The sequence below is a fragment of the Mycteria americana genome, chromosome Z (genome assembly GCF_035582795.1).
Source record: "Mycteria americana isolate JAX WOST 10 ecotype Jacksonville Zoo and Gardens chromosome Z, USCA_MyAme_1.0, whole genome shotgun sequence".
Taxonomy (NCBI): domain Eukaryota; kingdom Metazoa; phylum Chordata; class Aves; order Ciconiiformes; family Ciconiidae; genus Mycteria; species Mycteria americana.
Genome location: NC_134396.1, coordinates 30,555,682 through 30,576,824, shown reverse-complemented (window position 1 = coordinate 30,576,824; position 21,143 = coordinate 30,555,682). Strand labels below are relative to the sequence as shown.

The 21,143-nt window shown below is 38.3% G+C and overlaps 1 protein-coding gene across 3 annotated transcripts in view; it reads left to right on the top strand.

Moving 5' to 3' along the window:
• Window positions 1–18,604, top strand: part of MLLT3 (MLLT3 super elongation complex subunit) — a 137,209-nt gene extending 118,605 nt beyond the window's left edge. For 2 of the 3 annotated variants that reach the window (XM_075527308.1, XM_075527306.1), the window contains 5 exons: window positions 1,322–1,454; window positions 3,026–3,125; window positions 6,346–6,417; window positions 7,693–7,764; window positions 15,628–18,602. In XM_075527308.1, the coding sequence (XP_075383423.1) occupies window positions 1,322–1,454; window positions 3,026–3,125; window positions 6,346–6,417; window positions 7,693–7,764; window positions 15,628–15,759 (509 nt within the window). In that variant the 3' untranslated portion in view covers window positions 15,760–18,602. Of the gene's footprint in view, window positions 1–1,321; window positions 1,455–3,025; window positions 3,126–6,345; window positions 6,418–7,692; window positions 7,765–15,627 lie in introns of all 3 variants that reach the window. The other variant, XM_075527307.1, reaches the window with a different exon arrangement.
• Window positions 18,605–21,143: the final 2,539 nt, after the last annotated feature.

Here is a 21,143-nt window from a genome sequence, read left to right as displayed (position 1 = left end):
TGCGCCAATTTACGAAAGTTCTAGTGCAACCTTAGTGGTAAATCATTCTCGACATCGGCTTTGAAGTCACTCACACAAAACTAGTTAAAATGCCTGTGACTTGAGCCTTGCTGGGTCTGGAATAATCCAGAAAGCCATTCCTCCCATGAAGGAAACACTCTCCCCGTTAGGAGTATGACCCTGACAGACAGAGGTCTGTCTTCTCTTCTGGCAGTGACTGGGGATGACACTCCTTGACTCTGTTTCCCCATTAGCAAATAGAGAGTTGCAAAGCTTCATCTCCCTTTAAAGAACACTCTGAATCTCACTTTGTTCACGTTAGTACTTTGTGTTACCTGGGCTGAAGGTATTACAGAACCTGAACAGTAATCCCTGTTCCTGCAGCCGTCACCGTTGCTTTTACTTGCTGCTTCATGTCTCACATGGGCAGCACTTCAGAGTTAAATGTCCTGTGGCATCAGTCTTGCTTCCTTCCCTCTTCTAAGCTGCTTTTGCCCATTCTTATTTCAAGCAGCTGTAGCTTTACATTTCCCAGATATGTTAAACATACTCCTCTTTCTGTAACTGTCTTTACAGCAAAATAAATTGAGTAAAATAAAACCAAAATCCTAAACTGAATTTAATGCAGTTTTATGAGCAAGTCAAGCTTTGTACCTTCTGTTAATTCAGGAAAAAAGGTAGCGTGGTGTTGCATATTTTTTACGCACTTTTTAGGCATGAACATTGGCAAAGTACTTACTTGACCTGAAATAAAGGGAACAGCTAAAGCTAAATATATAAAAAGCAGGAAGATGAAGACTGCCTTGGCCAGTACAAGTTAGTCAGAATGATTTGTTAGACTCTGCTTCTCAATACATGGATTAACCTAACAAATATACTATTACTGATCAGTATGTCCCTGTAGATCTTTACTTGCATATAATACCCTTTGAGAAAGCAAAAAATGCTAAAACCCAGCAATGCAAAAGAATCTTGCTTCTAATAATAATACAGTAATAGCCAATTTCTCCTGGCATGACAGTGTTTTACACTTCAGCTATGGTCCAGGGGGCAAATCATCAAATGCTTGAACATATGAATCACTTCACTGCCATGAGTAAGCCTATTGAAGCTGAGTTGCTCGTGTGAGTAAATGATTCATGGGTAAGTCCCTGCAGCATAAGCCCCCAGTGCATTACTTCATTTCTTTAATGTTTAAGACTCGCCCCTCCCAACACTGTGTGGAGAGGGTAGTTTTCTGTCATCTACAAAGCTGGGTGCATTGCCTGGAACACTGAAAAGTGAACTTGATTCGTGTATTTTATTGTCTCTGTTCTTTCAGGTCCGTTGAGGTCTATAATGAAAGATCTGCATTCAGATGACAATGAAGATGAATCAGATGAAGCAGGTGAGAATGACAATGATTCTGAGTTGGAACGACCTGTAAATACACGAGGAGGAAGCAGGAGTCGCAGGTGAGTGTTTTGTGATTGCAGGTAGCCTGCTGGCCAACCTGTTGTGCATGTTAGTAATGAGGTGAGGTCTAATGTTCTCCAAGAGTGCTGAGTAGCAAATGTGCAGAGAATTCAGACTCTCTTTTTAAAGCATATGCATGTAAAAGTGCCTCTTCTAAAAACTATCAGAATTAGCCATTCCGAATACAAACTATTTCTGTACTGATCCATATGGTTATGATGATCCTCATTCAACTTTCCTTGATTTCATGCCATTGTGACTTCAGGGGAGTAGTCATAATTACTCTCCGGCATAAATGAGATAAAATTAAGTCCTTCAATTGCCGGATGAGCTATTCTGTACATAGTGTTTCATTTTCAAGATCTCTCTGCTTACCAGTTTTAGATTAGGTTGTTAAATCTGATTAGAATCAATGAAATTTGAATTCCAAGTAATTTCTGCCCTGCATGCAGTAGGTAATGTGTAAAAGTGCAAACAGAAGGTAAAGGAAGCATCTGTCAGAGAAATCACTTTTTTTAAAATGCTTCTGCATCCTAGCTGCAACCTTAAGAGGGCATTCCAAAAATCACCTATTCTTCAGGCAGCTTGAAGCTCCATCTGAATGGTGTTGAAGGTTATGGAAAACCTGAAACAGTCTCTCTCAAACCTTTTTATAGTGGGTTCTTGATCTAATCCACAGGGTTTTGCTGTGAGTGCACAGCACCTGAGTGCCAATGTCAGCTACTGCTTAAATGAAAAGGTAATAGGAAAACATTAATGAATATCAGCTGCTTTCCTGGTGCACTTTAGCAGCTGGAATCAAGATGACTAGCAGTTTGAGAATTTGTGTGAGTGATTGTATGTATAAAGGATTGTCTCAAGCTCAACTTGTCTCTAAGTGTGGAGATTTTGTTTCAGTTTTTTAACAAAACCTTAAGGCTAGTGTTTCTCTACTTTCTTTTTATCCCAAATAACTATTTTTTTTTTTTTCTTCCAGCAAGTAAATCTTCCCTGTTGTTCTTAAGTAAATGAAAGCTGAGACTGACTAGGAGCTGAGCTTTTTCATGTGGCCTCTCCTGAGATACTAAGTTTTTAAATTTTAGCCAGGAAAAAGTGTTATTTATGACAAGAAACAAGGAACTTTTCAGTGAAACCCTTGTCCAAGTGGGAAGTACAGCTGTTTAGAAGGCTTTTAGAAGAGCGGAAAAGTATCTGTACAAAACATTTTCCTTCTTCCCCATGGCTATGAACCATCATACAGACTCGCTCCAGGAATGTTGGGAACAGCAGTTTAACGTTCTAAATATTTAACTGTTGTGTAATGTTAGCTGCTGTTAACCGGACGTGTCATCTCAGCCAAGTGCAGACGGACAGCCTCGTTCTCCATGCTATGCAGAGCTTTTTCCAGAGTGCGGTCCTGCTTGGATGCCTCTTTTCCACGTGACCTTGATTAATGATGGCTTGCTTAGCGAGGGCTCAATTCCTAGTGTCATACCTAGTGTCATTCCTAGTGTCAAAGTGCAAGCTCAGTTCACCCTTGTTAACAGCTCTGTGTCTGTAGGTGTAATCTCTTGGCTCTGTTTTTCCATAGGGTTAGTCTGAGTGATGGCAGTGACAGTGACAGCAGTTCAGCTTCCTCACCACTACATCATGAACCAGCACCACCTTTACTGAAAACCAACAACAACCAGGTAAAGTCAGGATTCGTAAATGCAGTCCTGGGGAGCTGATATGACATTCTGATTATTTCAGTGCAGTTACTTAGTCTGTAAACTGACATAAGAGCTTATTTTCCCAGGAGAACTAGTATTTGATTTAGCCAATACTATAGACCAAAGTACGGTTTTCATCAGTATTTTAAGAAATGTGTCCTTTCTGTATGAATTAGCTTTGTAAGGTAAACAATGCAAACTGGCTTTACAGCATCAGTCGTACAATTGATAGAGGTTTGGGTTTCTATTAGCAGTAGAGACAGTTCACATCACGAGGCTCACTCTCAGGAGTTTATTCATTCATCTCTTCCCCTCTACCCCCACCAGTGTTTATCTAGAAGATACAACATTTTTTACTTCACTAGAAGACACACTAGTATTTACTTCACTAGCAGATTACTTGTTCCATATCCCTAAGAGCTAACATTGTTAATATTTTTGAGGTAGGAAAGTAGGGTAGTTCTGTTTTTCAGAGAAAAGAAATTAAATAACCTAGAGCTACAAAATATGTCAGGGACAAATGAGAATTAGAGTTTGGGAGTTACCTCAGCCCCAGTCACCAATAAAGTAAGGCTCTCTAAATATAAAAATTAAACATAAAAGCTGATACTCTTTAAAAAAAAAAAAGATAGTTTAGAAAATACATCATTTGTCACTTATTTTCGGGAGCCATAATTCACTCCCAGTGTCAGTTGGATTATACACAAAGCAGTCATGTAATTTACTGACTGGCAATAAATGGCTGCTTACAGTATTGATATAGTTAGGATAGTGTCTACATGTATTACCAAAAGTTTGTGGTTTAGATGGTGAGTTTTATGGATGCGTCTTTCCTATATCTCTTAGGTTAACTGCTTCAATTATCTGGCAGAAATTATGTACTTGTCATTGTTTTTCTAACAAGGTTTCCAATACAAGCTTACTGATAGTGCAAAACCAAAACATTATTATTCATGTCAGTCAAATACACTGGGGGGGAAAAAATCCCTAGGGCTTAGTTTGTGCACAGAAAGAGGAAGGAAATTCCATCTCCAGAAAGCATTCTTATTATCCACCAGAAACTCTGTAGGTTTTTCTAAGTTGATCTGTACAAAAGTTAAAAGTTTTTAAGAGAGTCTTTTGGGAAAAAAGCAAACTATAAAGATGAAAAATATTGCATTTACTGGAGACATAAGCACAAGAAAAATAAAAGACCTATCTATGGCTTGTTGTTTAATGAAGACTGTAACTTCTACAGAGGCAATGTAATTGTTAAGTAATTGTAAGTCTCAATATCAGCAGCCCGCTCAGTCACATCTTTCATGTTCCTTTCCCCTTCAGTGATCTAACAGAAGGTCTACCTGCACACTTAGGCACTCCAAACAGTAGCAGTGTGCCAGCTAAAACTGAATGTAACATACCTTCTTCCATTTTTGTAATTGAGCTAAATTTTATAATCAAGCTGAAAATAAGAAATTTAGGGAAGCATTATGAGAATTCAAATTGTATGGGCCGTAGCCACGTTTGAAATCTCTGCTTGGTAGCATAGTGCTGCTTGCCAGGATGATGCTTTTGACTGATGAAATCAGGCTTGTGTTGACTAAATCCATTCATAGAACTAAAGAGCTAAGACAGGGTTAATACTTCTATAAGCTTCCTCAAATATGATTAGTGCTGTGTCTCATCTAAACAAGAGTGCTTAAAATGTTAGATTTCAACTACACATCAAGAGCACTGTAAGGAAGCCACTTTTTCAAAGGTACTGTGTCCTTGCTAAGTTTCTATTTGAAACCAAGAATTTTCTTCCTTTAAAAACAAGAAAAACATCTAAAAGGTACTGGATCCATGCCTAGAGATCTGGTTTGGTTTTTGTTTCGGGGTTTTTTTTTTTTTTTTTTTTTTTTTTCAAAACAAGACTTGTTCTTCCACTGGCCTACACAGCAGTAACCTCAGGGGGTGTTCAATCGAAGAGCTGTGATTTGTCTTTTGGAAAAGTATGTTTTGCTTTCTGGCCACGCATCTCACTTAGCTAAGTAAATCCTTAGGTAAGGTTAACTCAGGTCTGCAGTCACTCTCTATATATAGGGAAATAGCTGCCTGCCTGCTGTATTCTTATGCTGCTGGTCACTCTGGGGAGCATATATGCAATTTTAGTCATTTATACCAAGGGAAGCAGAAATGAGAGGGAACTTACCGAAAGCTGTCAATGAGGCTTCTTGCTAGTCTAGAAGACTTGCTTTTACAGGCCTTATTTCTTTGTTTTATTTGCTGAATTTTGTCCTGTGTTGTGACTGTCCAGTCACATGCTAGTGATGTTATGCTAGTGGTATTAGTCTTACAATGAAACATGACACAAAATCTCCCATTGTCTGTGATCATTTGTTTTCCTTTGATGTTTTTCAGAAGAACTGATCGTATTCCAGGTTAGGAATGAAATGGTGATTTACTTTTTTTTAACTCTACTTTTAGCTTCAAAAAAAATGTGTGGTGTGTGTGGAAAAAATTGGAAGAACAGTCAACAGTTCTGTTTCCCCAAAATATTCCTCACTTTAGTCCTAAAATTTTCATATTAAGCATGGTGTTCTGCTGCTCGTTGACATGCGCTTCTTGGCTGTGGTTCAGTACTGGATGAAGCGTTCTTGGTTGTACATGTGGTAGAAAATGGCTTTGTATGACATTGAAGGAAGGGTACCATGTAAGTGCAAGAGAAATTACCACCAGACACTTCTTTTTTCAGTTACAACTCATGCAGTCATTTCAAAGACTGTGTTTCAAAATCTCTGTTGTAGAAGAAAAGAGACAGCATTGGGGGAAAAAAACAACAGGAAAAATATACTGATTATGTGACATTTCAAAGGCACTGGAGAGTACCTCAGCATCATTTTGTATCTGCAGAATCAGACCTCTTATCCTACTAGCATGCAAAAGATACAAAAAAGTGTTGAGGAGGCTTTAAATGACATGAAATTAATTATTTTAAGGATTAATAATACCAATATCATCTCATTCCAGCAACTCAGCATTTTCTGCTGTAAGCTGCTTTTTTTCTGAAAAATGTGAGTAGGTTGTATGGATTAAAGAATGAAAAGCTCAGTTTAGAGTTTTGATTACATTTCTCCAAATGTTATATTCTTTGTGTTATTAACTGATAGCAGAATTTTTCATATTTAATTGTATCCAATGATGCATTTAATTTTTACACGATTTTTTTCTTTTCCAGATTTTAGAAGTGAAAAGTCCGATAAAGCAAAACAAATCTGATAAACAAATAAAGAATGGGGATTGTGATAAGGTAAATGAGAATGAGGTAACGGTAAACTAGTCCAGAATGTTATATTAGTGTATTTACTAAACACCAACCTTTGTTACAGAGTGAAAATCTTAGTACATCTTTGCTTTGAGTTCCTTTAGATGCAGACCTTTCTCTTTTTTTCTGTAATTCTTCTTCAGTCCTATTTTGAAAGTGTTTTCCTTCTCTTCAATCCATGTGGTGATTTGGCCAATGTCACCAGTTGGGAATCTGCCATCTATCATTTATTTTATCTACTCTCCACCATTAATTTGCATTGTGCTTCACAGATGAAGTGATAATTTTTGAAGAGGAGAATTTGCAGCTGTATTCCTAGCCAATAAATCAATCGATTACAAACATATATATATTTTCCAGAATCCTTTGAGGGCTGTGCATTAGGAAGTGGCAGTGTGATTTAGCATGTTAACTAGAATGATATGAAGCAACAGTTACCATTTAACACTGAGAAAGACAGTTCTGTTTAAAATCATGTCAGCTGGCCATGGGTAAGAGCTCTAAGTCCTTGTGTGAGTGAACATAGCACAATTTCCCAGTGTGGACAAGTTCCTCTGAAGATTCATATTTTAAAGGTATTCGTGTCAACTTTGTGATAATGTGAGGCAGAAGACCAAACTTTCAGTATATGTTGCTAGATTTTCAGTGGCCTGATCCATATGCTTTTTGGTTTCTTAAGCTGGGTGCCATATCTCTCTCTGCTTAAAAGAAAAAAGTTTCTGATGGCTCAGGCTGAAGGAGAAAGTTGGTAATTGGGTGGAAAGGTGGGACGTTTGACATCCCAGGAAGGAGGACAGTGGAATTTACCATTGGATTACTCTTGCTTGATCTCTCTCCCCTTTCTCTCCTTGTTGACACAGAAAAATAATTATGTAGCTTTAGAGAAAAAGGGATTTGATTGTGATCTTTTGGGTTTGAGTCTTGTGTGAAAGGTGGGAGATGTTTTTTAAAGGTGCTGTTTTGGCATCCTCAGTCTGTTTGACACTTTTTGCCACAGTTGAGGTATAGAGGTTATTTTCTACAGCAAAGGACCACCTGATGAGATTTTCATCAGCATGAAGTATCTAAGAAAACCCACAAAAATTTATATCTGGGTTCTATTAAGCTAGAGAAAGCCAGACTACTAAATAAGAAAATTTAGCTCAAAGAAGATTTAAAATAAAATTTCAATTTGTATTGTTTTTGAAGATATCTGAAACTTTTGAAATACATAGCTATGACTTAATTAACGAGTTGTTTATGGGGGGGATTTGTTTCTAGGCATATCTCGATGAACTAGTAGAGCTTCACAGAAGATTAATGACATTGAGAGAGAGACATGTACTGCAGCAGGTGAGGAGCACTCTCATGCAATATCACAGTGTGCTCATTGAAATTGTGAAGTCACATCTATTTTTTTCCCTTCATCTAAAACTTTATAATCAGGTTTAATAGTTTTCAAGCCTGTATAATCCATATACAGCCCATTACCACTTTCAGTGCAGCTTAGGGAATTTTTACACATACTTTAAATTGTGTTGTCACACTAAATCACAAACTAAAAAAAAAAAGCCTGAGCTAAATTTTTCACCAATTCATTGTTATGTTTCTCAACATACTGTATTAATAATTATGAAAACAGGATGGGAGAATGGATACAGCTGTGCACCTTGACTTGATAAAAATCTTGTTGCTTTTTCCTGAAAATGACTGGTGTTTTCTCAGAAACAATTGAAGATGTTTTCTATGGCAAACAGAAAACCTGGAATTCAAAGCAAAACTCACTTTGGGCAAAACCACGATATATTGAGTCTTCGGAAGTTATGGAAGGAGTAAAATATGAAAATGTGCAAACCAGGAAGGTTCCAAATTTAGTGAAAGGTTATGCAGTAGTAAGAACAAAGAATAGTATTCTCTGTTTTGGACAGCATTTTCAGGTACTGTTGGATTACAAGATTAAACAATAAGCACTGTTAACAAAGCAGATGTAATTGTAGCACAGATGGTTTTATTACGTTTAGTGCAATTATGTGCCAGTTGTGGACATATTGTAAAGAGGGAAATTTTTACTACTTCTAAATGATTGCAATCACTCATCAAATTTCTCAACAGTTGGATAAGTGTGTTTAAAAATACTTTGTAAGCCCCAGCATTAATCTGTTTATTAGTTCAGGCTCAATATAACAAGGCCAAGTGCAAGGTCCTGCACTTGGGCCACAGCAACCCCATGCAACGCTACAGGCTTGGGGAAGAGTGGCTGGAAAGCTGCCTGGCAGAGAAGGACCTGGGGGTGTTGGTTGACAGCCGCCTGAATATGAGCCAGCAGTGTGCCCAGGCGGCCAAGAAGGCCAATGGCATCCTGGCCTGTATCAAAAATAGTGTGGCCAGCAGGACTAGGGAAGTGATTGTGCCCCTGTACTTGGCACTGGTGAGGCCGCACCTGGAATACTGTGTTCAGTTTTGGGCCCCCCACTACAAGAGGGATATTGAGGTACTGGAGCGCGTACAGAGAAGGGCAACGAAGCTGGTGAAGGGTCTGGAGCAGAAGTCTTATGAGGAGCGGCTGAGGGAGCTGGGACTGTTTAGCCTGGAGAAAAGGAGGCTGAGGGGAGACCTCATCGCTCTCTACAACTACCTGAAAGGAGGTTGTAGAGAGGTGGGGGTCGGTCTCTTCTCCCAGGTAACAAGTGATAGGACAAGAGGAAATGGCCTCAAGTTGCGCCAGGGGAGGTTTAGACTTGATATTAGGAAATTTTTCTTCACCGAGAGGGTTCTCAAGCATTGGAACAGACTGCCCAGGGAAGTGGTTGAGTCGCCATCCCTGGAGGTATTTAAAGGACGTTTGGATGAGGTACTTAGAGACATGGTGTAGTGGTGGTTTTTGGCAGTGTTAGGTTTATGGTTGGACTTGATGATCTTAAAGGTCTTTTCCAACCTATATGATTCTGTGATTCTGTAATATTGTGAATAAAGATGAGAAAACAATTGAGAGGTCAGTGAAAAGGAAGGCCTTGGTTAAGGATATTCTTAGTTAAAGAGGAATTCTGATAGCTTTGCCAGATTTCATAAGTTATGACACACAATGATGCATATTGGTTATCCTTCATATTTAACATACTGTTGTTTCCGAGGTTCCCTTTTGTCTACAAAGGGAACCAAAGCACACTTTCAGAATGGTGGCAGAGGCAAATTTTTATCTACGTTGGGAAATTACTGTGCAGGAGGCTAAAAGGTAGGAATTGCAGCACCCTTTCCACTTTACATTATTCATTAATTCTTAGAGAGTTCACATAAAAAGGGAATCTGAAAAAGCCACTGTATGGTAAATTAATGCCCCAGCTTTGCTTCCTGAGCACTTACTTCCCCAGTTATCCAAGGCATAGTTTTTGAACGGTTTCAATTCTGGTAGACCTCTGTAGCCAGTATTACACAGTTGCCAGCTATCAGTACAGAACTGCACCACTGTCCTAGCCTCACAGTCTGGCCATAAATCCAGCTTTCACTGAGGCTGTAGAGTATAGGGCTTAGGTGGCTTCATGTGAAAAAGAAAAACATCTTCTAAACCTTTTCTGCAAAGCAAGGATAAAAACAAGCAAGAAACGTTTTTTCCCCGTGAGGGTGGTCTAGCAGTGGAACAGAGTCCTGGAAAGACTATGCTGTCTCCATCCTTGGAGCTTTTAAAATCCTGAATGGGTAAGTCCGGAGCAGCCTGATCTGACCCCATGGCTGAGCCTGCTCTGGGACTAGCAAAATCCGTTCCAACCAGAATTCTCCTGCCATCCTAAGAAATATTTTCCAAGCAAATAAGATGGTTCAAGTTGAATCCGTAATCCTCTTTCTCATCTAGTAGCATTTAAGTGTATTTGGTGGGGAAGAAATATTTACCTTTGCTAGAAAAATGATGCGTTCATCCACTAAAGCTTCTTCAGTCTGATGTTAGAGTACTATTATAATCTGCTTCACGGGGAGTTACTAATACAAAGAAAAACCATGTGAAAAGAGACATACTGAGCTGGAAATTTAGAGTATGCTATTCTGAGTAAATGAAAAAAGAACAGTATATTCTTGTGCATTTTAAACTAAAGATAGATTTTTTTCTTTTCTCCTGAGTGTATTTATCAGATGAGAGAAAGCATTCATTCATTGACCTTTGCCTCACAACTGGCATGGAGTATAATTTTAATACTGTAGTCCATGACTTCTCATAGCATAGTGTTTAATTAGTTATATTATAAAAGTTAGGTTGATGTAGAATTGGTGTTGCCTTGTTTCCCGGGAGACTGTTCTTGCAGATTGTTTCCCTTCGTTTGGAGTATGTGCAGGCAGTCGAAACAGCCCCAGTGAAAGCTGGATTTATGGCCAGACTGTGCAAGCTAGGACAATGATGCAGTTCTGTACTGATAGCTAGTAGCTGCATAATACTGGCTACAGAGGTCTACCAGAATTCAACGGAAGAGCCAAGTTACTTACTAGTTGTCTGTTAGCCAGTCTGCACTAGCAAATGCTCTATGCTGTTATAAAACAAATAATGCAGTTTAGTTTTAAAGCCTTTAATCCCTTAATATTCCGCAGTTCATTAGTTCACATGATTTTAACATATTGTGAAATATGTTGACAATATTGAATGGATAACTTGCAGAGAATCAGTGCTTCTCTGCATTACAAATAAACTGTCATCCCATCTTAAAGGTCCTTACTGCTTTGCAGCTGTATAATCAATGTAAAATACTTCCAGTAAGCACAGAAATAAAAAGAGTACAAAGCTGAGAAAGTTTTTAGAAATGAATGTGAAACTTCTAGACCAAGAAATACACGTATATAGAGACTATAGGAGGTAGAAAGGTCAGGAGAGCAAGGGATAAAAGTGCGGAAAGGGATAGTGGTTACTGCATGAGAAGAGGGATTGAGTGCAAAAATATGCAACAGAAAACTGTAAATAGGTGCAAGAGTTTTAACAGCAATGGCAGTGTCGAAGTGGAATGACGATGGAGTTCTGTGTTCCTGAGTGGTGATTGCATCTCTTTAGTTTATGTCAGGGCAGGTAATAATCTCTTGCACTTGTCAAAGCCTGCTACCCACATACTTTAGGGAATTTTTAGAGAAAGGACTTGCAAGAGAAGAATGAAGGCATTGATTCAAAAGCACTGGCTTTTGAAACTTATGCTGAGGGATGTGGAAAGGGGAGGACAGGTTTTTGCAATCTCAGTTGTTACCAAGTCCATAGGCATGACAGCAAACAGGAATGCAGCCAAGTTGGAAATGAGAAAAATGTATCTGTTTGAGAATGTGGCTCTTTCCCAAGAGGGGCATTTCTCTTTGAGACACTTTGTTAAAGGAAGCTGAAATAAATCCGCAAAAAAGAGGGAGGAGGCAGGAGCATTGTGATACTGAACTGCAAGTGCCGGGATATGTAGCTAAGTAAGCCTGATGTAAAATGATACTTAGGCATATATAAGAATTGCCCAAGAGGGAGAAGGCAGGTGAAAAAGAACATTTGACCAAGAAATTAGTCCTGTGAGAATCACCTGAGCAATTTTTATGTGAATAGTGGACCATGGCTAGACAGAAATTGGTCTGAAATTACATTTTAAAAAGAAATGTCTCTCCCACCTCTTTCACTGTAAAGAAAGGGTTTGAGATTTGCAATGATGAGGCTTTTTCTTTTTTTTAAACTCTGATTTCCAGTGATATAGGATAACTGAGTCTGCAATCAGATGTTCATGCTGTGTGTCCCATATATTCAAATTTGGGTGGCTAAAGCTGGGTTCCTAACTCTGCGTTTTCAGTGCAGATGATGATATCGTGACCCCATGAAAGGCAACAAGATTTCTGGTAAGACTTTGCCTGTTACTTTGAGGCATCAGAAGTCATATCTTCAGCTGGTGAAAAATCTCCTTAAAGCCAGTGCACTAGACAGCACAGGCATAAGGAAGAAATTGAGAGTATGCAGCACTGCTGGAAATTACATTGCTCCTGTCCACAAGTGCTTAACTTCAGATGGCAACTATCTTCTGAGAATTTTCTGCAAGGGGCAGCTTGCAGGTCTGGAAACTATCAAATGGCCTAAAACCCTCCATAAACTGAAAAATTACTATGTCATTAGTTGTACTTTGCCTTCCTTAAACACATACACTCATTTGCTTGTTTAAAGGTAGATAAATAGTTGTACTATGATGGATAATGATGAAACTGAGCTGGAGAAACTTTATGTAAACAGAGATGTATATTACAGTAGAAAGCAAAGCTTACTACAGCAGGAACAAATGGGATATTTTTGTTCTTTGCAACCTGAGCTCTTGGAAAAGAACATTTTAATGCTGTGTTTTTAATATTATAACCGTCAGACTTCCTGGCAACTAATCTCAATCTTTTATTCTTTTTCAAGTATTTCTGAATAGCGTAAGGATGCATATGCTAATACTGTATGTCATTAATTCCTCATTGACTGGCACACAGGCAGGTGTTTTTCATTGAGTTGTCTGTGTTTATCTTGATACATTTTTGTACATCCATTAAAACTTTTCGAGTTTATTTCAGTCTGATTTACCAGGTGCCCTGACATAGTGGCTGTATGTCTTGAGGGGTGGATATGTTTAAAATGTTTGTATTTCCCTCGGCTTAGAGCTTAAAAGCCCAAAGCAGAACCTGATCAATAAAAATGCTTACCATTTTTTTAAAAATACACAGTGCTGTTTAAAAATACATGTGTTAATACTTTCATGTAATCTTTGTTTCTAAAATCAGCTATATTGCTGTGGGGGTTATGAGGGGTGGTATTCTTCCACTGTAATGCAAGGAAATGTTGGACAGAATTGTTCAGCATAGCTACATCTTCCTGGCCTTAGCTTCTGTAAACTTCTTGTGCAGCCATTTATTTATCACACAGTGGATATTCAGAGACCAAGCCTGAGATTAGATTCCTAACTTTATGGAAGGAGGCTGGATTGACTCCTTAGCTTCTCTCTTAGATGAGGCTCAAGAGAGTGCCAAAAATGAGAATGACAAATAACATGTATCAAAGTTTCCTTCTGGTAACAATCAGTTTTGTCCCATTTGATTTTTTTTTTTCTCTTGTGTTCATTGCAGAACAGTAGGAGATGGAAAGTGTTACAAGAATCTGTGAATCAACAAGTGGACAAATGAAGTTGGCAATTTTAGATTAAAAATTCCCATATGGAAAAAAACTTAAAGCCAAGAGGCACAGATTTAAATGAAGTGTTAATAAGAGCAGGATTGTTCCTAAGTACTTTCAAGATTTTGGACAGCTGCAAACCAAATTAAATAGATTTTACTTTTATTTTTTTCCAACCTGGAAAATGGGAGGTGATTGGAAAGGGAGATTTGTACTGTAACAGGCATTTCCTTCTTATTATTTTATCTTGTTTCATTCTGTTTAATCCACCCTGGGCTGTGTCATTCCATGCCTGACAATACACATGAAGTTATTTCATTTATCATCAACATGGTCTTTTCTTCTGTGGTCTGAGGAGAAAACGCATCTGTTTATATAATGAAATGGGGAGTGAAGAATTACAACAGATTTAGTTTAAATTCATTGTTCTTTTTCAAATTGGTGTATTCCTTCCAGATTTGTCATTTTAAGGTGTGCTCTGTAAACCATGCGTGCATACATCTGTATCTCCTCCAGCTGTGGAAAAGGCATTACCGTCAGAGAACTAAAGCTCAAACAAACAAGGAATATCTAGCAGCAGCAGCATTTCAGCGGATGGGGGGAAGCCCTAGAACTAAATAGGTTTCAAACTGAAGGATGCAAACAAGATATTGAGCCTAGCCTGAGTGCCGCAGAAGGGATGGTTGGAAAGACTGAGCAGAAGAGCAATGTTCTGTCAGTCCATGACACTACCTGCTTCAGGATGGGGTCCCTTTCTGTGTGCTCACTTGGGATGTCTGTCTCTTGGAATGAAACAGCGCATAAGAGATTCATAACCATAGTGTGTTGGCACTGTTAGCCCTATCTGACAAATAATGCTTTGGCTTTCCAAGATGCTGAATGGGTTTTTTAGGTAGGTGGGTATCGTAGAACTTAACATATGTGGAGTTACGTGTTACAGCAATTCAGTGTTGAGTATGACCACTTAAAATGTAGGCTACAATTCAGAGACTAAAAATGTCAAAACTGCAGAAAGGCACAAGTGAGATATGTACTGTTGATTTCACAGAATCATAGAATGGTTGAGGTTGGAATGGTCCTCTGGAGGTCATCTGGTCCAGCCCCGCCCTGCTCAAGCAGGGACATACAGAGCCGGTTGCCCAGGACCATGTCCAGATGGCTTTTGAATATCTCCAAGAATGGAGACCCCACAAGCACCCTGGGCAACCTCTGCCAGCGCTTGGTCACCCCCACAGGAAAAAAGTGTTTCCTAATGTTCAGAGAGAACCTCCTGTGTTTCAGTTGGTGCCCATGGCCTCTTGTCTTGTCACTGGGCACCACTGAGAAGAGCCTGGCTCCGTCGTCTTTACACCCTCCCTTCAAGTATTTGTACACGTTGATAAGATCCGCCCTGAGCCTTCTCTTCTGCAGGCTGGAGAGTTCCAGGTCTCTCAGCCTTTCCTCACAGAAGAGATGTTTTAGTCCCTATTCTTCTCAAGAACTCCTAGCAACTCTTCTGTTTCCTGTTGGAATGAAAGCTGTGATTATAGATTAAATAGTCACCAGAAGAAGTGATCTTATGCCTTTGGTAGGAGTCTTCCATGGTTGATTTGGTTTAAAAAAAATGTATTTGTCTGTTACTCAAGGAATAACTGCTAGTCTGTGAACTAATAGTTGATGTGAGAGCTCTTGAATACGTTTTTTGTTTGATAGGGACTAGATTCTATAAGGATTTATTTCTTTCCCTTGCTTGCAGAAAGGCTTTGCTCTTTTTTTTTTTTTAAGGCTGACTTAGAAAATATGCAGATCTTCTTTTTTAACATTTGAAAAATATATTCTCAATGGTAATGTTTGCTGGAACAGCAGATGAGTAGGCTGGCATTATGGTTGATGATCTAAAAGAAAAACAAACAAGGTACTTATTGTCTGGACCATAGTTTGTGTCAGAAAGGAAGTAAGTGATAAGAATAATGGTTTAACCTGCAAGTATTGGGGCAATTGGGCTTGTTTTATGCCTTTCATATGATACTTAGTGGCATGTTAATATATTCAGTGGGCATGTAAAATTGCTGAAATTTTCAACTGCGTCTTTTCTTTCCTTTCAGATAGTAAATCTTATAGAAGAAACTGGACACTTTCATATCACAAATACAACCTTTGATTTTGATCTTTGCTCACTGGACAAAACCACAGTCCGTAAACTACAGAGTTATCTGGAAACGTCTGGAACCTCCTGAGGATTCAGCATGTGGCTGCATCAGAAACTGTTCTTTAAATGAAACATTCAGAATGATGCAACCAAAATGGGCGGAAAAAACAAAACAACCCCCTTCAGCTTTATTTTTCCTTGAAGCCAGTCATCATCTCTTGATAAGGGAGAGGAAAAGTGACAAGACTCAGAGAACCACTCTTCTCAAGAAGAAAATGCTCTGGAAGAGTTTGCCTGGATAGCCTTGAAAAACAAACACATGAAAACAAACAAAAATACTTGGTCTTAATGAATGTGTATGGTATCATGTATCTCTCTGTGGTGTTCCAGTCCACAAGATGAATGCATGTTCAACACACTGCCTTATTACATAACTGATCTATTTATTATTGCATACATGTATTCTAAAGTCATTGAATGACACTACCAGATGTTGCAAGTAGTGGGGTCCCATGTGTGCTCTTTTGATGCAGTACTATCACAAACCTAGTAACCTTATTCATGTTAAAATGCCACTTCTTGCTATCTTTCTCTAGTCACTTAAAACACTAAAGTCTTGTTTCCATTTCTGCAGTTCCAGGAAACAATATACAAAGTTAGGGACCAAACGGTGGTCCTATATTCTGTTTCCTGTCTGCCACAGTGGGTTGGACCACAGCAGGTTGGACTGCAGGTCCTTGGCTCTATCCATTTATTGATCTTGACCATGGTAGAAAATGCACCAAATAGGATTATATGACTTGCTGTCTAGCCTTAGTGAATAAACTAGTAGGATTTTGGACAAATAATGTTATGTATACTGTCCTGAATCCAGCATCTTTTGCAGTCTACATTCTTGTGTCTGTTTTTATGTTATAAAATTAAATATATATGAGTGAAGGTGTTCTGCAGGATCATCATAGAAGAAGAAATGCTGGTTCTGTCTTCTAAGGAAATGTTGTAGAAAATTCTTAATTTGGAGCTATTTATTACTATGAGTTTCAACACTCCTCTGCTGCCAGCGTGAGACTTACTTCTACCATAAAACTATTGGCATAACATTTTTGTTTGTTCACATAGTATATGGTCTGTTTAGTTTGGGGTTTTGTTGGTTTTTTTTTACAACTGCTAAATTAAAACCCTTTATTTGAAAAGAAAAAAATATGTTGTTATACAGTTACATGTTGGAATAAATACATATATGATATCGTGTGTGTGTGTATATACACATATAGACACACCTGTATAGATATATACACACACATGCATATATGCTTTTTACACTTTCCAGATTTTGGTATCTGTTCAATAACCTGCTTGTGTTTCCAGAAGGATTTCTTATCTGTAAAATAATGAGTATTCTTTCATACCATCTGTTATTCCTTAAAATCAGGATCCTTGTTAATGCATGATCAAATGAGAGGATATGTACTCAGTTTCACATCAAAGCTGTGTGCTTTCATATTGCTGACGGTTTCTTGATGAAATCATCATCCTTCTACTAGAAGTTCAAACCCCCCAATGAAGAGAGAAAAGAATTAAAAAATACTTCTGGATGCAAAGGTTTATTCAGGTTTACCAGCCTTAAAAAGTGTATCTTGTTTCTGAACAGGCCGGTATGTCATGTGTATGCTTATATGCCACATGTAGTCTGTATGTGTAGAGCTGAACAGTAGTATCTGTATGACTTACTGTTTCATGCACAGAGTTTGTGCAGCACTGTAAAACTAAATTCCTATTGGGGTTATTTCTTATTCAGATGGTAAATCTTAATATTGTTTCTTTAAGTCCAAAGAAAATTTTACACTTTACTCTTTTTGAGACGGTGGGGATATGGATTGGGTTGAGGGGCTTTTTTCCTTATTTAAAATGTTGTTTGATCACACTCTACAGGAAGTCCTTCTCAGACTTCCCAAGAATAAGTGTACTTTTTCAGTAATGTTATGACTCTTATTGACGATTGGCATGAAGCATACTTGAAGCATTATGTTGTTCTTTTAAGTCCATGTCTTAATGTGCAATGGTGGGGGGGAGTGGGAGTGTAATTTTTAAGTTACTTTTGACATAAGGCAGGTGATGGTGGGGATGGGGAAGGGGTGCATGTGAAAGGGGATAAACTTCAATTTTTATTGATTATTTTATATGAAAATGTTTGGAAATCTAAAAGCAACCTTAAAAACATTTGGTCTACTAGTGTGTGTTCAACTTTCTATCTTTTAGTTACACGAGATACATATAGAATTTTGTCCATTTTGACTTTTCTAAGTTTTGTGGTAAAAAACTCATTGAGTTTCAGGAGGGGAAGAATCCCATGATACTTCTAGTATGACTATTGCACAATTTTGTTATAAATGGTGAAATGAATCATTTTACCCTTAAAATACCAGATACCCTTAAAATACCAGTTATTATATACTGAGAACAGGGGTGGAAGAAAACAGCAAATAGAATAGGCATAAAAGGGAGATAACAGCAATTACAGTATCAAGTTAGTGCTGAATTTCATGCAAATTGTGGATAATCCTTAAACTCTTAAATTTTCTAATTCAATGGGAGAGGGAAAAAATAGACTGCAGTTTTGTGTGTGTGTGTGTGTTGAAATTTTTCACAAAGTTCTGATAGAGTAAGAGTTACTAAGTGTTGATCTAAATTTAAAAAAAGCTATTTTCATCTAATTTTGTATGCAGAAACAAAATAAATCCTAGTTCACTTAATTACAGACATTTATATTTCTCTTAAAGAAAAAATAGTAAGATACCTTTCCAAGTCTTTAATGTATATGAGCATTGACCTTTGGGATGGGTTAAAGTGTTTTGGCAATAAATGTTTTGGAGTTTTACTTAACATCAAGTTGTTTCAAACAAAGTTATATGTGAGAATTTGGATTAATTCATTGAGGTGACCAGACAGAGGTTAGCAGTTAAGTGCAATATCTAAAAAATAATTGTCAGCATAAGTGAGTCACTGTTACTAGAACAGTAGTTGTATCCAATAGTAAGGACAGTTTTCATCTCGCCACTAACTTTTCACCTCAGAAAGTGGATGTCCAATTGGGTAGACAAGTTTTAATATCTTTTTAGAAGTTTGAATCCACTGAGAGGCTTTACAAAAATTTCAGTATCATCTAGATTTGAAGGCCATCTTAGTCCATGCTAAAGAGAAAGAGCAAGAAAGGAGGAAGGGGTATAGTCTGAAGTGAGGAGAGTCTTCCAAGGTAAAACAAAATCGATGCTCAGTCTTCAGCCTTTGGATCGTAAGAAATGGTTGATCATTCCCGTCTCTCTTGTTTTCATTGGTTGGCTGTTTGTAGGTTAAGTCTATGCTTTCAATTTCAGAAGCAGAGTACACACAGTACAGTGCATTTGGAGAGCCCAGTATATTTCCATTCAAGTTTCTGTTAGTCTGGGGGAAGGAAATTACAAGTTCCTGGGTTTTGCCTGACCCATTGTCCTTCTTTCCCACTCTCACAGTGAAATAAAGTATGTTCACAATCTGGTTTGGGTCCTTGGTCCATCCTTGGGTAAGTATCATCTTGTTTTCTTAGAAGCTATACTAGTATTTTGGGTCTCCTGAATGACCCATTGATTTCAAGCTCCATTACTTAGTTTGCAAAATTAATGGGAAAGTTGTAGAACAGTCTGAAGAGAAAACTGCCCTGTTCAGTTGTTGTATGCGTTATCTTACTCCAGACACTGCTCTGATGGTAGGATGTTTGATTTGCTTCATACTGTCTTTGTTCATACACATGATATGCCATCTTTTATCACTTGCAGTTTAACAGCAAACAGTGTATCTTTTAGCAAACTCTTTTTTCAGTCTGTAGAAGGACTTGGTATTTTTGTGTTTGCTCACTGGTCCGCTGATTTGCACAGTTTGCACAGTTTGCAATGCACTGAAATTGAGAGTTACGGTCAAAATTTTGTCAGACTTTCAGCCATAGCAGGAGCTAGTAGGAACTGCAAAAATAAGCAGTGCAAAACATGTTCCAAAGTTCAGCAAGTGCAAGGCATGTGTTTTTATGAGCCTCAATAGTTTTCTTAATTGTTAAGCAGGATACAGTAGAATGTAGTGTACACCAGAAAGCTGTTCTGTATACTGTACCAATAAGCTTTACTGTTGGGCATAAGGGCATAAAAGGCTTACGAACAGATGATGGGGACTAAAACTCGTGTATCTGCAGTAGTTTTGTGTGTGCTTGGGACTTAGTGCATTAACACAGCTAAGCCAATGACATTTACAAGGCTGGCTCTGTGTCTGAGTTAGCAGATAAAATAACATCAAAGCTCTATCACATAAGGGCCTCGCATTTACTTGAGCAGCAAGAAATGCCGCTGTGACTAGACAGGAAAGAAAAGTATTACCACAGTGAGGACAGTGCCCTTGGGGGGGTGGGAGAGGATGATGACACACGCAGAGTAAGGAAGAGATCCCTTGGTAGCTGGATGTGGTTCCTTACGTTAACAAAGAGAATAGTTTGCTGGTCAGCAGTTCTGTCTGCTGTAAGGTAGGGTGACAGCTTGCAGAGTGGCAGCTTCTTTGGTTCAGTGCTGTAATAATTGTGGTGTGGCTGACTTGATGAGAGAGAGATGTATTGCAGCATCATACAAGAATCTAAGCTGTCGTGGTTTGAGATGCTAAAGTCTGTTTAACACTTGTTTGAATATTGCATCTTATTTATATTCTATGTTTTACCTCAGCCAGCTTGATTCTACTGCAAAGTGATAATCTTGCATTTTTCATTCTTCATTTACTTCTAATTTTTCCAGTCTGGAAATTTGAGCAAAGTCAAATGTGGGTCTGTGAATACAGCAGAAGGTGTATCTTAATCATCATCCAGTGTAATTCTGACTGGAAGTAACCCTTTCCTGAATGTTACATCAAATGGGTCGTGCATTTTCCTATGTTCCTTCAGAGAACTGATGCTATAAAGCTGGAATTTCCGTTAGTAAACTTTACCCTTCGTATCACAGTGAGGAATAAATTACTACCTTTTATCATTACTCACAGGGAGACAGAATTCAAGGTCTGGGTCCTGTTTAGGAAATAGTAGGTCTGTGAAGCTGTCAGTTACATCTTTTTAGTAAGACTCAGAAATAAAGCCTATCTCTTTAGGGGAGGAAAAGAAGGGGAGAAAAAATCAACTAAAAATATTTTTGCTCTGATAGTGGTGGTTTTTTCCAACAGTTATATTCCCCTTTCAAATCCTTAAGCATCTAATGGCCAGTAGAGAGACTACATACACACCATTAAGGAATCAAAGGTATTGAAAAGATAAGTAAGTTGTATTAAAAGCCTGGCTGCGCAAGTAATAAGGTCGTAATGCTGATACCGCTTTCAGTGCGGGGCAGACATGCCTAGCGCATGTGGTTTGTGTAGCCACGTCTGAGTGGGTGGTCTACAAAACAGTGCAAAATGCTGCAGGAGGGCTTAGTT